General features: G+C 43.9%; 1 protein-coding gene across 1 annotated transcript in view; it reads left to right on the forward strand.

Moving 5' to 3' along the window:
- LOC138969436 (uncharacterized) overlaps window positions 1-11,224 on the forward strand; it is a 25,855-nt gene extending 14,631 nt beyond the window's left edge. The window contains exons 2-4 of the mRNA XM_070342227.1: window positions 5,505-6,260; window positions 8,574-8,780; window positions 9,505-11,224. Coding sequence (XP_070198328.1) covers window positions 5,505-6,260; window positions 8,574-8,780; window positions 9,505-9,813 — 1,272 coding nt within the window. The 3' untranslated portion in view covers window positions 9,814-11,224. The remainder of the gene's footprint in view (window positions 1-5,504; window positions 6,261-8,573; window positions 8,781-9,504) is intronic.
- Window positions 11,225-13,859: the final 2,635 nt, after the last annotated feature.

Consider the following 13,859-nt stretch of genomic DNA (forward strand, 5'->3'; position numbering starts at 1 on the left):
CTTCCCGTGAAAACCATCATGCACACCGCCACTGAGCAAGTGTTTGCCAAGGATAACAACATCCTGCTACTTGTCAAACATTCAAGAAAGCTTCAGCCTGCCTTCTTCCTGGGCGCTGTGAGGTCTTTTTTTTCCAACTCATTTAATGTCGTAATTAGCTTCTAGGTCAATCTGCGAAATTGATTCTATACAGGAACTTGAAGCTGCCAGGCTATTTATTTCAAGGTTGTATCCAACAGGAAAGTTGTTTCCATCCCTTGTAAACACCTTGGCAGATGTATCGCGGTGTATATGAGTGCTTATCTTTATTATAACCTTGCTGAAGGCATCCATTCTTTAAACTCGTTGGTGCGGTTTGCAGAGAGTTGGGGTTGTTGTTTTCGCCACTTCTATCGTGTATTTTCGTAGGTGTAACGTTGAGACTGTCAATATGTGGAGGTCTGTGTCTTTGGTTTGCTCAGCCCGCTTTCAGTGTAGATATTCAGGGTGGGGTGTGGAAGGGGTGAAGGTCTTGTGAGTGCTTGGTGTAATACACTCTCATCTACGTGTGTCCACGTCGTCATGGGTATTTTCTTTCTGTCTGGGTGGCTGTCTGGTTGGGGGCTCTGTCTGTCTGTCTGTCTGTCTTTCGTCTGTCTGTCTGTCTGTCTGTCTGTCTCTCTCTCTCTCTCTCTCTCTCTCTCTCTCTCTCTCGCTCGCTCGCTAGCTCGCTATCTTGGTGCGCGCTTGATGAATGCGTTAGTGTGTGTTTATGCTTGTGTTTGGCCGTGCCGGTGGGTATGTGTTTTGTTAATCTGTGTTTGTGTTTGTCCGTCTGTCGGTGTCTTTTGTTTGTATCCGAGTGTGTCTGTGTGAGTGTGTGTGTGTGTGTGTGTGTCTCGGTGTCTGTATGTCTGTCCGTGTCACTGTGTATTTTTTCTTAACACGCACTGTGTGAACGTACTAACCGTCCACACTGGCAGATGCACGTGATACCCTCACGTTCCAACATTCACATGCAAGAAAACTGAGCGGTGAAAGGTTTGGCAGATAGACCTACTTTTACCTTTAGAGAATCATGACTCACACCCCTGTATTGTTACGACACAAAGCCACACGAGTGTTAACTATTGGCAACATATCAGTGCACGGATTGCAAGACATTTGGCTACAGACCTATTCGGGCTTTTATCCTGTGATGTGTGTGATGTTATTAATTGCATTATGAATGTTTCATTATTTGTGTGTGTAAAGGGTCCAAAATAGCAACAGGCTGTTTATTGACAAGATGTTTTCAGGGCTTTAAAGCAAAGGCTGTGTCACTGACTGCACTGAGCTGAATAGAGCTGGCGTCATCGTTGAAACACGCTTGCCACTCCAACATTCCTCTTAAAGTTAGTGGACCTAAGGTGCCATTTTGGAGAGGTGTTTTTTTGACGATTTGGACCTTTGAAAACTTCAAGGGACATTCGCTGTTTTGTAATTTAGAAACACCTGCAATGATTTGCTCAAAACTGCTCCAAAACTATGCCAAATAGTTAAATGAATTTCAAGTTAATCAGCGAGCGGTTTGCTTCGCCCAGCTCTCCTGTGTCAGGAGTCTGGATTCCGTTCGTCATAGTATTTAGTTTTCAAAGATACCCATATCGATCGTCAAAGCAGATTAAAACCGTTGGATTGAGGAAGTCAACCTTCTAGTCTAGCAAACGCATGTACATTCCGTGCCATACAGGGCTGAAACGCTTCGTATCACATAAACAAACACACTGTCTGATGGAGAATATCACCGTCTGAAAAGATTACCAAGCACAGCATTTAGATTTGAAAAATAGAACGCTCAAACACTAATTCTAAGACCTTCCTCGTGTATGTTGTCATCTATCCAACACCCAAAACGAACGCTGTAGCTCTCAGATCAATTTCAAACCTGTATCCCCAGGAACGCTCAGGGGCGAAAGGTAGTACGAAAAATATGACTGGTCAAAAAGGCGTCACAATGAGAATTACAGTCTGGAATGCCCACTCAAAACGCAACCGTTTTCAATTTGAGCAACTGAGTGCTCAAACGGCGTTATTTTTTTAAGGTACTCCTGATGATGTGTGGTCACATAATTACAAACCCCAGCCTGAAATGTATAGCTCTTGGGGCGATGAGCGACAGTTATTTTGCAAGATTAAATCACTTCAAGTAAGCACATCCAGGATTTTTAGCATTCTCGAGGCAAAGAAAAAGTACTGCCAAGATACCGGTGATCTGGAGAGTTGAAGGACGCTTATTTTATCGCGACTACTCGTTGACAAAAGTCGGCCGAAAAGTTGTTGAAAATTGGCCATGCGCCCTTTAAGTTTCAGAAAGCTCCTTTAAATCTGTGAAACTGAAAGCCTTTAGTGTGGCATTGCAGAGGTCGAGTCCCTTTTGAGCTGTGAATGTGAAAAGGGTTTACATTTTAATTGAGGCCGTTAAAATGAGGGCAACCGGGCAAACTAGAGTGAAAGACTTTCTTTTGCGTAGGTAGTTGGTAAATATGTGTTCATGTCTGTTGGCCCGTGTTGGGCCTGTCATGCTTTTTTCTCCGTCCCTCGTAGAGTCGGCTCAGTACCGCCACCCCAACCCCAACTATGACACCTCCCGCCCCGTCGCCCCCCCCCCCCTCTCTCTCTCTCTCTCTCTCTCTCTCTCTCTCTCTCGTCTCCTTATATTTGTCTCGTCTTTTCTTCAGTCCTTGGTTTATTTAGCAAAAATGTATTTTAGCTTCATTTTCAGTGTTATTTCAGTCAAACACTGTACATTGTAGTTTCTTTGTTTCAGTCCTTGATCATTATTTATTTTTGAAATTGTTGTTGATATTTTTTTCTTGTTTTGTTTTAGTTGTGTGTGTGTGTGTGTGCGTGTCAGGGTTCGGCTGCACGAGCAGGACTCTGATACGTTCGTAAGAACCCAGTCCTCTACGGAAGAAGAAGAAGAAGAAGAACCTGGACCGTCACTCAGTGTGATCAGTGGCTCCGCTTGATTGGGATTCAAAGCGGGCGACCAGGCGATCGCCCGCCACGTGACGCGGGCGATTTGATCTAAAGTACCAATCAAGCGCAATCGGGCCATAAACATGGCTGCCAATTTGTTGCTGTTGGACGAGTTGTTCTTTAGTGATGATAGTGATGCGGAGTACGCCTACAATATGGAGTGTGAATGCTTGGAAGTCACACATATATATTGGAAGTCACACATAATTATGTTTGATCTCCGGTTGAAATGGTTTGCAAGATATTGACCAATTGAAGGGACTGGCAGACTGATCAAAAGCCTCGAATCTTGTGATCTTGTCATTTGACAAGTCATCTGCATGGAATCGTCATCGATTCACATTCAACTTCACTTGAAATTACTTCAATGAATCCTATCTAAGCCCCAAAACACACTTTAAACAATCACGAGTACTTAGATTCAACCCAATAATTAAGCACAGAAGCGTGAACACGGCCTGAAGGTACAACTTTCTCTTCAGAAGTAAAAGATTCACTTACTTTCCACCCGTGGCGGCCATTTTGATCTCGCATCAGCCGATGTGTTTTGGTCGGGCGAGGCGGGCTAGCCCGGGCTAGCCCGCCGGCTTAAGCCGGTTGATGACCCGATTGTACTTGATTGAAAATACTTCACCCGGGCGCACCCGGGCGATCGCCCGGATTCCAATCAAGCGGAGCCAGTGACTCAGTGACATAAAAAAAAAAGGATTTAAAAAATAAAATAAATGATAAGTAAGCAAGAAAGGGGGAAGTGCCAAATACTATACATATATGTGTTGCTCATTGACGAAGATAATATCAATCTAAAATGTGATGCCTTCATAAGTTTTATGGTGAAAACAAAGCTACTTTCTCTTCACCCGATTATGCGGAACGCGTAAGCTTTAACAGAGTTCGCTCCCTTCCACAACAAATCGCCTTGCAGACGACCTAGAATAAGTCCATGTTTTCCCAGCGATTTTATTCCTGAGTATGCCATTTGAGGGTTACCCATCGCAAGTGCAAGCAGCAGTAGAAGGCCTGCTTGAAGAAAACCGAGTAACAAATTGGAAAATATCTGCGGATTCTGCAAATACCACAGTGGTTCTGCGTTTCACCAAGGTAGCCGGGATACAAAATGGCGGCGATGGAGCCGTAGGCGTAGGTCAGCGATTTCCACCTCACTTAGAGGCAGCGCTTGAGGTGCTGTTACTGGAAAATCGAATCGTCAACTGGGGAATAACGGCAGAGCGGACCGGGTCCATCACAGCTGTGTTACGTTTGAAACCTGTCGGTTCTGTTCAAGACGAAGATTCGGCCGCACAGCATCCGGAAAACCGCTCTCCTTCCAGCCATTCCGGCAGACATCACTGCGGTAGGGCGGTGAGACAGAGGGAGCAGAGGAGAGCAAACATTGCTCAGCATTTAGAGCGTAGCACGGGCAGTGCCAATAATGATCCTGAGGCAAGTTTCTGCATGCATAAACACTGTGAACTGCATCAAACTAGCAGGGTTTTTTGCAAAACTGAATTTGAGATCTGCCTGTGTGTTTGATATTGGTCACATTGGTCAAACTCGGGCCAAGTGCAAGAAGAAAGGTAATCTTGAACTTTAGCGTGTTAAATTCATAGCTCATAATTCAGAGGCATTTAAGTCTCCAAATTTGTAGAACCTGCACTTGTAATCATAACAAGTCATTTTAGTCCCTTTGAAGTTGCGGAATGAACTCCGATGAACTGTACATACTACAAATGCATTTCGTTTACATGGGTCAAAGAAGGAATTATCCGTATGAGCGGACAAGGGAGACAACTCTTTCGTGTAAATGATGTCCCATGGTTGACAACGTACGCCATTTTCGGTGCATTTTTGTCGATTGAACAACCAAATTAATTAATTATGCTTAAGTTTGGAACTCAATCCGTCAATTAATTTCACGACAAATGTTCTTTGGCTTGCTTACATGGACTTGTATCAAAAATAAGTCAAGAATGTCACTGGATTCTGAGTTATGAATTTAACACGCTAAAGTTCAAGATTACCAGAAGAAAAGTGTCGAGAAAAACCCGTATTTTTCAGTTACAGCAATCAGCATTCAATAAAACTGATGTCGGGGTATTGTGGAACAACAAAACACACACACACACACACCAGAAAATGTCATAGCTGCACTCATAACGGGTATGAGTCTATGACTGACCAAATCCTGATTGATATTTGGGTATTTTCTAATTTGTACCGGAAAATTCTGGCTAACCCTATTACTGTAATCATTTTCATGATTTTGTAATTTGACAGTGAGCTGTTTGAAATCAATCGGCAGTGTTGCTTGTCCTTTTTACTTTCACTTTCAGACATTGCTATGCGTGAAGGGAGCCTTCTGGGGTTTTTTTTTTAGTTTTTTATTCCAGTGCAAGGTGAAACCACAGCACACGCTTGGAAATGGAATTTGTCTTTTTCTCTCTCACTCTCAGTATGGATTTAGTTTGTTGTTTGTTTCTGATCATGAGCATTCTATGTTTCAGACCATGGAAGGAGGTGATGGAGAGGCATCACAGCCAGCAGCGGCTGTACAAACCGAGTCCAGAACTTTAAAAGATGAGAACAACTTCATCCAGAATGTGTCACAGTTCTTCAACCAAGAGGACATCAGCGATGTTGTGCTCAAGGTGGGCGAGAAGAAGTTCTTCGGCCACAAGTTCGTCCTGGCCAAGTCGTCGGAAGTGTTCCGCACCATGCTGTACGACAAGCGGTGGCAGCAGGCGGGGCTGCCGGAGATAGACCTGGAGGAGTCGGAGGAGTGCCAGCTGCACTTCGAGCCCTTCCTCAGGTTCCTCTACACAGCGGAGGTGCAGATCTGTGTCAACTCTGCGGTGGGCATCCTGTGTCTGGCGGACAAGTACAGCGTGATGTCGCTGAAGACGCTCTGCACGCGCTACATGGTGGACAACACCCAGTCGCCCAAAGTGCAAAACGCCCTTAACTGGTACTCGTGGGCCAAAGCCCTGCACATGGAGGACCTGATAGACTCCTGCACCAAGACCATCTCCTGGAACATGGAGCAGCTCTTCACGCTGAACGAGTGGCTGGAGATGGACATTGACTTTGTGGCCGACATCCTCGGCAACCCACAGCTGGTGGTCAGCAACGAGTTCACACTGTACCAGGCTGTGGAGCGCTGGCTGCTGAGCGACAGCCACCTGACCGATCTGGATGAGAACAGCAAGAAGCTGCTGCCCCTTGTCCGCTTCCCCCAGATGATGGTTCAGCAAGTGTACAAGGTAACTACTTCAGTGCAACCCCCTTTTCAGAACCCCCAATTTAGGACTTGTAAATTTTAATGCTCTGCCTTCTCCAAATTGTTGTTAGTAATCTGTAAAGTTTGTCCTCGGCAATACCAGATATCTTTAGAGGTTTGCGTTATTAAATGAGGTGTTTCAATGTTATTCCTGGGGGGCTGATTCTCTTTTGCTGAACAGAATTTTTGTCTGAATTCTCATGTGGCACAGGTGAGCCTAGCATTAGGTCAATGCAGTTGGTCACTTGCCTAGTGCGTTGTTCTTTCAAAGTCAGACAGGAATATTAAAGAATAGAAATGGTTGAGGTTGACATCCTCAAGTTGAAGACTCACAAACAAGGGGAGAATGCTGGCTGACTGTGTGAATGGGTGTGCTTCCCATGGTACATGTATAGTCAGCACTCCTCTACACACACACCCAACCTGACCTTTTACACACACACACACAATGACACACACCCACCCCCCACCATTTCATGTAGAATTGTGCTTAAGTTCGATCATGTCATAATCCTGTAACATACATCTTATGTTGGTTATGAAAATGTTATCACAAACACTTTTCTTCTTCTTCTTCTTCTTCTGCGTTCGTGGGCTGAAACTCCCACGTACACTAGTTTTACGTGTATGACCGTTTTTACCCCGCAATTTAGGCAGCCATACGCCGCTTTCGGGGGAAGCATGCTGGGTATTTTCGTGTTTCTATAACCCACCGAACTCTGACATGGATCTTTTCCGTGCGCACTTGGTCTTGCGCTTGCGCATGCACACGAAGGGGGATAAGCCACTAGCAGGTCTGCACATAAGTTGACCTGGGAGATCGAAAAAATCTCCACACTTAACCCACCAGGCGGCCGCGGCCGGGATTCGAACTCACGACCTTCCGATTAAGAGGCCGACGTCTTACCACCCCGCCACAGCGCCCGTCTATCACAAACACTCTTACCACATTCTTCTGCAGTTTTCCCTAGCAGTTTTCCCTAGCAGTAGCAGTAGCAGCTTTGCACATTTTGTGACTATATACAGTGGTACCTGTGATGTGTGCAGGGCCTCACATCCATGAGAGGTAGTATAGGACAAATGTCCTGGCCAATGTAAAAGTGATAGGACATTTGTCCTGAACAAAAACAAATCAATAGGACATTTTTTTCCCGTAACAAAACGTAAATATGATTAAACTTGACTAGTTTCTTGGCACGAGGGTAAAAGAACAACAATACTTTTCTTGGCAAAAAGTGAGCAGCTTTGACTGCCACAGCTGCCCCCTTTTCTTGTTTTGTCAGCTGTCGGGTTTCAACTATCTCCTTGTCTCTCTGGAGAGATGGCACATGCACACTAACAGCATGGTCTTTGGTTTCTTGATGATCGGTAAGGGCCGATTTGCGAAAGTTGGAACAGCCAACGGTAAAAGTGTTGGACTTCCCTGTGTGCTGACATGAGGTGCAAAACATAAGTTTCCTCTCTGGGTCATGCGACGCCCACGGGAATGATGTCGCCCAGCTTGACTGAGACGAAGTTACGCGTGGGGGTGGGGGTGAGGGAGGGGGTAGTGTCTTTCTTCGGCTCCGATGCTTGACTATCGCGATCGACATTCTCACCTGGGCGATCGGGCTCTAACTGCTCTGGGGCTGGAGGAAGCTCAGTTTCCGTTAGATGAGGGAAGGGACTTGAAGTGTAATTTCTTCTGTCCCTTTTCTGGGATCACGGTTTTCGTTTATTTAGGCGGCATGTTTGTTATTTTCGGGGAAAGCGCGAAGGGAGGCAACTCTCAACTGGCTTCGAGCATTCCGAGTTGCGAGCCTTGGAAACTCTTTGGTACTAGAGGCACAAAGTGTCTAATTTCGTCTGCTACACATCGCTTCGCAATACATCGATAACATAGCATTCAAACTACTGTAAATTAAGAAGTACTGACGATGTCCGGATCAAATGATAGAATAATCGGACATTGACCACTTTGTGACAAAAACAATAGGACATTTGTCCTCCTGCATGAAAAATGTATAGGACATTTGGAAAAAATATCCTCATATGTCCGATGTCCGACGTGGATGTGAGGCCCTGTGTGTGTGAGGTCCCTCTGATGAGAGGACACCTCTTCCGTAGCCCTATTAATATGTATTATCTTGAGGAAAATACACCTGTCATGACAGGCCACCTGCAATGTATAAAACATTATTAACTGGTCCCAAGGGTGTTCTTTCATCACAGGTATCATTGTAGTTGTGTATCAGCAAAGTGTTTGGTTTGTTGTTTCACAAGCAGTAAACGCAATTTTTTTATTTCTTGCATTTAGGTGGAAACAGGGGAGCTGGCACAAAAAGACGGATCAAAGGACCTGATAGAAAAGCTTCTCAACAAAGCCTACCGCTTCAGGTCGCTGTGTCCTTTCCAGGCTGATCTCAACATCACGTTCAGTGAGGAATTCTACAGGCCACGCAACTATAAGGACCTGACAGTCGACACAGTGCGCATGCAGAACACGCTGCGATTTGGTATTCAGGTATGTAGTCTCCTTTTTCCTTTTCTATCTTGTTGCCCGTATAAACACTCTGAAAATACAATAGTCTTCTTGCATAAATTGGGCTATTTTTTGGGGTTTAGCAAATGTTATTTCAATTTGATAAACACTAGAAGTACTGCAGTTGAGCCTTCTGGCATACATTTATCTGATGTTTTCAGTTGTTGAGGTGCACAAGTTAGAAGCCTACAAGTTTCTCATACAGAAAACTAGTGGTGTGGTAGCGGTGTTGAGGAAGGGAGAGCTCAGAGGCACAAGTGTGCACATGGATGCATTCAGCTATGCTTGAAGTCAGAATTCCGACAGTCAGGTAAGCCTTGCAGCACATAGGTGCTGAAAGAAAATAAAGGCCTGAACCAAGGAACGTTCAAGGTTGTGGGGGGGGGGGGGGGGGGGGGGAGTGTCATTTGAGCTCATCTGCATTGATGGAATCGCACAGAGGGACATGGACACAGTTACCCGCACTATTTGGTACAATCTCAGTTTTGCATCAGTTAAAAAAAAACGCTGACAGAGTTAAATTTGATGATTGATAATATCTCTAAATAGTATACGCTTAAAACGACAGGATGACATTAAATTTTTTTTTTAAATAAGTAACCTAAATAACTTGATCGGCAAACGTGCCCTCAATACCACAGATGTCCCCATCTGCTTCTGTTTATGAAGAAGATGAAAAGAGCTGTGTCATGTTCCCCTCTGACAGGTGGATGTGCGTACCTACGTGGGGCCAGTGCCGTCGACGGTGCGCGAGGGAGAGTGGAAGATCACGTACCGCAAGTCCAACGACAGCTGGACGCTGCAGGTGTACTGTCATGACTCAGCCATGGTCAACGGGGAGGCCAGGATCCAAGTGGTGCTGGTCATCTCAGACGATGACGACCGTGTCCTGCAGGTGGAGGCCTCTGAGGAGACGGTGTGTAGCCGTGGCAACCACCTGACCATGGTCATCACCCTGCCGTCAAACAACGAGGCAAAGCTGATGACTGTGCTCATTAAGCCGCTGCCGAATTAAACAGACATTACAGAGAAAGAGTCAGTGTGCGTGTGTGTGTGTTTTACTTTTATTTATTACTACAGTAAAACCTGAGTCTAGCGGACCCTTGTTGTAACGGCCACCTGCTACATACGGACAGTTTATCATGGCACGAACACGATTTCAACAATAACTAACCTTTAACGGGCGGACACCTGCCACTTACGGACGCGGACACGATTTTTCGGACCGTAGGAAGTGTAAACACTGTCACAAACGGACACAACGTACATAAAAACGCAACTTCGAAAACTCGACTGTTATGCAGACAGTGCTCGGCAGCCGTAGCCGTAGCACAAATGGTTGTTGATTGGTTGTCCTGTCCCTTTTCTGACCAATCAGTGGCTTGTTTAGATGGAGACCCACTTTCGCTCACTCACTTTCGCTTTTCCGCATTGTGGATACAGTCACAATCAAAAGTAACAGTAGACTACTGTGTTTGAAAATGGAATCTCCAGCAGGAAAAAGAAAAGCGTTGACTTTAGAGCAGCGTGTCGCTGCCTTGAAAAAACTAGATAGCGGCCAATCATGCCAAGATGTGGCGAAGGAGATGGGATGTGGTAAAACACAGATCGCGAGGATCAAATCGGAAAAAGAAGACGTGATGATCTCTCTCTCTTTGTAAGCAATCGTTCGAAGGAAACAATAGTTAAATTTTTGTTCCATGCATTTATGCTGAGACTAGAAAAACTGAATGAAACAAGAGCTGACCCAATTTGGTCGAGACACACTGCGGAATTTCCCGTTGAATGACTGATGAAGAGTCAGCTATTTTTAGCTTTGTGACGTCCGACTTGCGTAAGTTTGATGCACAGTGTGTGTAGGGAACGGGTTAGGTGGGGGGGGGGGGGGGGGGGGGGGGGGATGTTGTTGTTGTTGTTTGCTACATGTATCATTTGTTTACTCACATTTTCAGTGAGTCTCATGTTCAATCCAATAAATACATACTACAGGACTGACAAAAAGTGTCTTGTTCATTTTACGTGCTCTTTGTAAAATATTGCCCCGGCCCCTCCACCTGTGAAGAAGGGACACCTGTCTAATAGGGACACTATTACCATTCCCCAAGGGTGTCCGTTAGAGACAGGTTTTACTGTATTAGCATGACTATCAGTATGATTACCTAAGGGAGTTGAATTTTTACCAAAGGTATCATCTTTCTTCTTCCTATGACTTACTGAAAATGTCTTTGACCTCTCACAGTCATACATACATGTATGTGAGTCGTGTTTGCAACGGGATGGAAATGAACACATGAAATCACGAAAAGTGAACTGACCAGACGGTGGATTCTACTGTGACAATGTTATCTGTGAGAATGAAGAGAGAGGCCACGCCTGTATTTATATGTGTGTGCATGGTCAATCCAAGAAGCTAGTCCGTTTCACAAGTGCGTTTGTGTGTGTGTGTGTGTGCGTGAGGATGCGTCTGGGCCTGTGCCTGTGCCTGTCCAGAAGCTGCTACAAATGTACTTATAATTAACACTGATTTTTGCGGCCCAGCTTTATGGGATTTGTTTTGTGCAAGTTTAACATGCATACAGAGTTAAGAAGCCCTGTACATTAATCGCTTGGTTTTTTTTCACAAGCTAAAGACTTGTGTGTAATGTGAGAATTATGCTTGTGGAAATGTTATTGAGAGTTCAGTTGTAATGGTTGAATCAAAAGCAATGGAATTTGTTGTTTCGGTGAATTATCTGCAATAAGGATATGAAAAAGTAAACACTAGTAGGGAGTGGGGATGTGTACATGTAACTTGTAAGCAGGAAAAACACACAAGAATGTGAACATTCCTGTCACAAGTGCTGGACTTGTACCCTATTTGCTGCTGTCTCGGAAAGCTGGCAGATGCATTTGTGAGGAAGGTTAAAGGGAAACAACTCATTGCTGCAGTCAATCGGATTGGCCTAGCCTTGTGTGTTGGAGAGAAAAGCACCACTTCATGAAACAGTTATGGAGAAAACTAATTGCTGTGGTTGAGTGGGTGTGCCCTGTATTGAGTGCATTGTTTGTATTGAGTGCACGTGTGTATAACAGTAAGCAATTTGCAAGAGTGCGCTGTGTAAGCTGACAGTTCATTGCCCGGTTATTTATTCAAATTGTTGGGAGACAGTGCATTTAAGGATTTCAGTTTACCGAAGCTGAATTACCGTTTGATTTGAATGTCTCTGGCAAACTGCCAAGACAAAGTGTAGAATGAACACAAGCGCTAACTTGTTTGAAGCACACGGTTGCTTGTTAAGCGTTATTGTACTCATCTGCTGTCATTTGTTACCATTCATACCGGTTCCGATTGTAAGGTACATCGTATTTACAGCAAGTGGTTTGCCGTACTATTTAAACGTGCAAATCTGTGTACATGTACTACTTATTTTGTCCCTTCATTTTCTTCCTAACCCCCCGCGGATTAGGGGGAAGAATTTACCCGATGCTCCCCAGCATGTCGTAAGAGGCGATTAACGGATTCTGTTTCTCCTTTTACCCTTGTTAAGTGTTTCTTGTATAGAATATAGTCAATGTTTGTAAAGATTTTAGTCAAGCAGTATGTAAGAAATGTTAAGTCCTTTGTACTGGAAACTTGCATTCTCCCAGTAAGGTCATATATTGTACTACGTTGCAAGCCCCTGGAGCAATTTTTTGAGTCACTTGAGAAAAAGTGACTATGTAATCGGTCAGTGTTAGTCTGTCCGGCCGGCCGGCCGGCCGTCCGTAGACACCACCTTAACGTTGGACTTTTCTCGGAAACTATCAAAGCGATCGGGCTCATATTTTGTTTAGTCGTGACCTCCAATGACCTCTACACTTTAACGATGGTTTCGTTGACCTTTGACCTTTTTCAAGGTCACAGGTCAGCGTCAAAGGAAAAATTAGACATTTTATATCTTTGACAAACTTTTCTCGGAAACTATCAAAGCGATCGGGCTCATATTTTGTTTAGTCGTGACCTCCAATGACCTCTACACTTTAACGATGGTTTCGTTGACCTTTGACCTTTTTCAAGGTCACAGGTCAGTGTCAAAGGAAAAATTAGACATTTTATATCTTTGACAAAGTTCATCGGATGTGATTGAAACTTTGTAGGATTATTCTTTACATCAAAGTATTTACATCTGTAGCCTTTTACGAACGTTATCAGAAAAACAAGGGAGATAACTAGCCTTTTCTGTTCGGCAACACACAACTTAACGTTGGGCTTTTCTCGGAAACTATAAAAGTGACCGGGCTCAAATTTGATGTGAACGTGACTCATTGTGTTGTGAATAGCAATTTCTTCCTGTCCATCTGATGCCTCATATAATATTCAGAACTGCGAAAGTGACTCGATCGAGCGTTTGCTCTTCTTGTTTATTAGTGCTTTTGTGAACAAGAAACAATTGACAAGTGGCTCTATCCCATCTCCCCCCTTTCCCCGTCGCGATATAACCTTCGTGGTTGAAAACGACGTTAAACACCAAATAAATAAAGAAAGAAAGAATTTTCTTCCTAGAAATGGTGTGTTGTAAAACAGGGGGTATATGGGCGGTTTTAAAAAAAGTAAGACTTTTGAGGCAGATGAATTTTTCAAAATGACTTTAATCAAAGCACCTTTCTTGTCAGCTAGAATGGTTAAGGAAACATAGAAGTATTCAAACACTAAATAGGCAGTCCTTGACTAAAACAAAAAGGGTAGAAAAAATTAATTAAAATAAAATTAACGAGAAAAAATGTCACTGGTGTTACCGTCTTATGATTTTTTTTTCATCAGGTATAATTAGGTGATATCACATTGTTTTGCAGATTAATTGAAGAAACTGAAGATGATCTTCCAACTGATCAGGATTGAACATCTATTGCTGCTTAAAATATCAGGTTTATGAGCATCAAAGTGCCTTTTGCTATTTTTGTTTGTTTTTGGGGTAATGTCAATCCAACAAGGGGCATGAAGAAGTGGGAACATTTTCACAATTATTTTTATGTGTATGCTTTGGACTTAAAGGCACAAAACCATGGCACGGTACTGACTTAAATGCCAGATGAATTATGAAA

Source organism: Littorina saxatilis, linkage group LG6 (assembly GCF_037325665.1).
Source record: "Littorina saxatilis isolate snail1 linkage group LG6, US_GU_Lsax_2.0, whole genome shotgun sequence".
NCBI classification, from domain to species: domain Eukaryota; kingdom Metazoa; phylum Mollusca; class Gastropoda; order Littorinimorpha; family Littorinidae; genus Littorina; species Littorina saxatilis.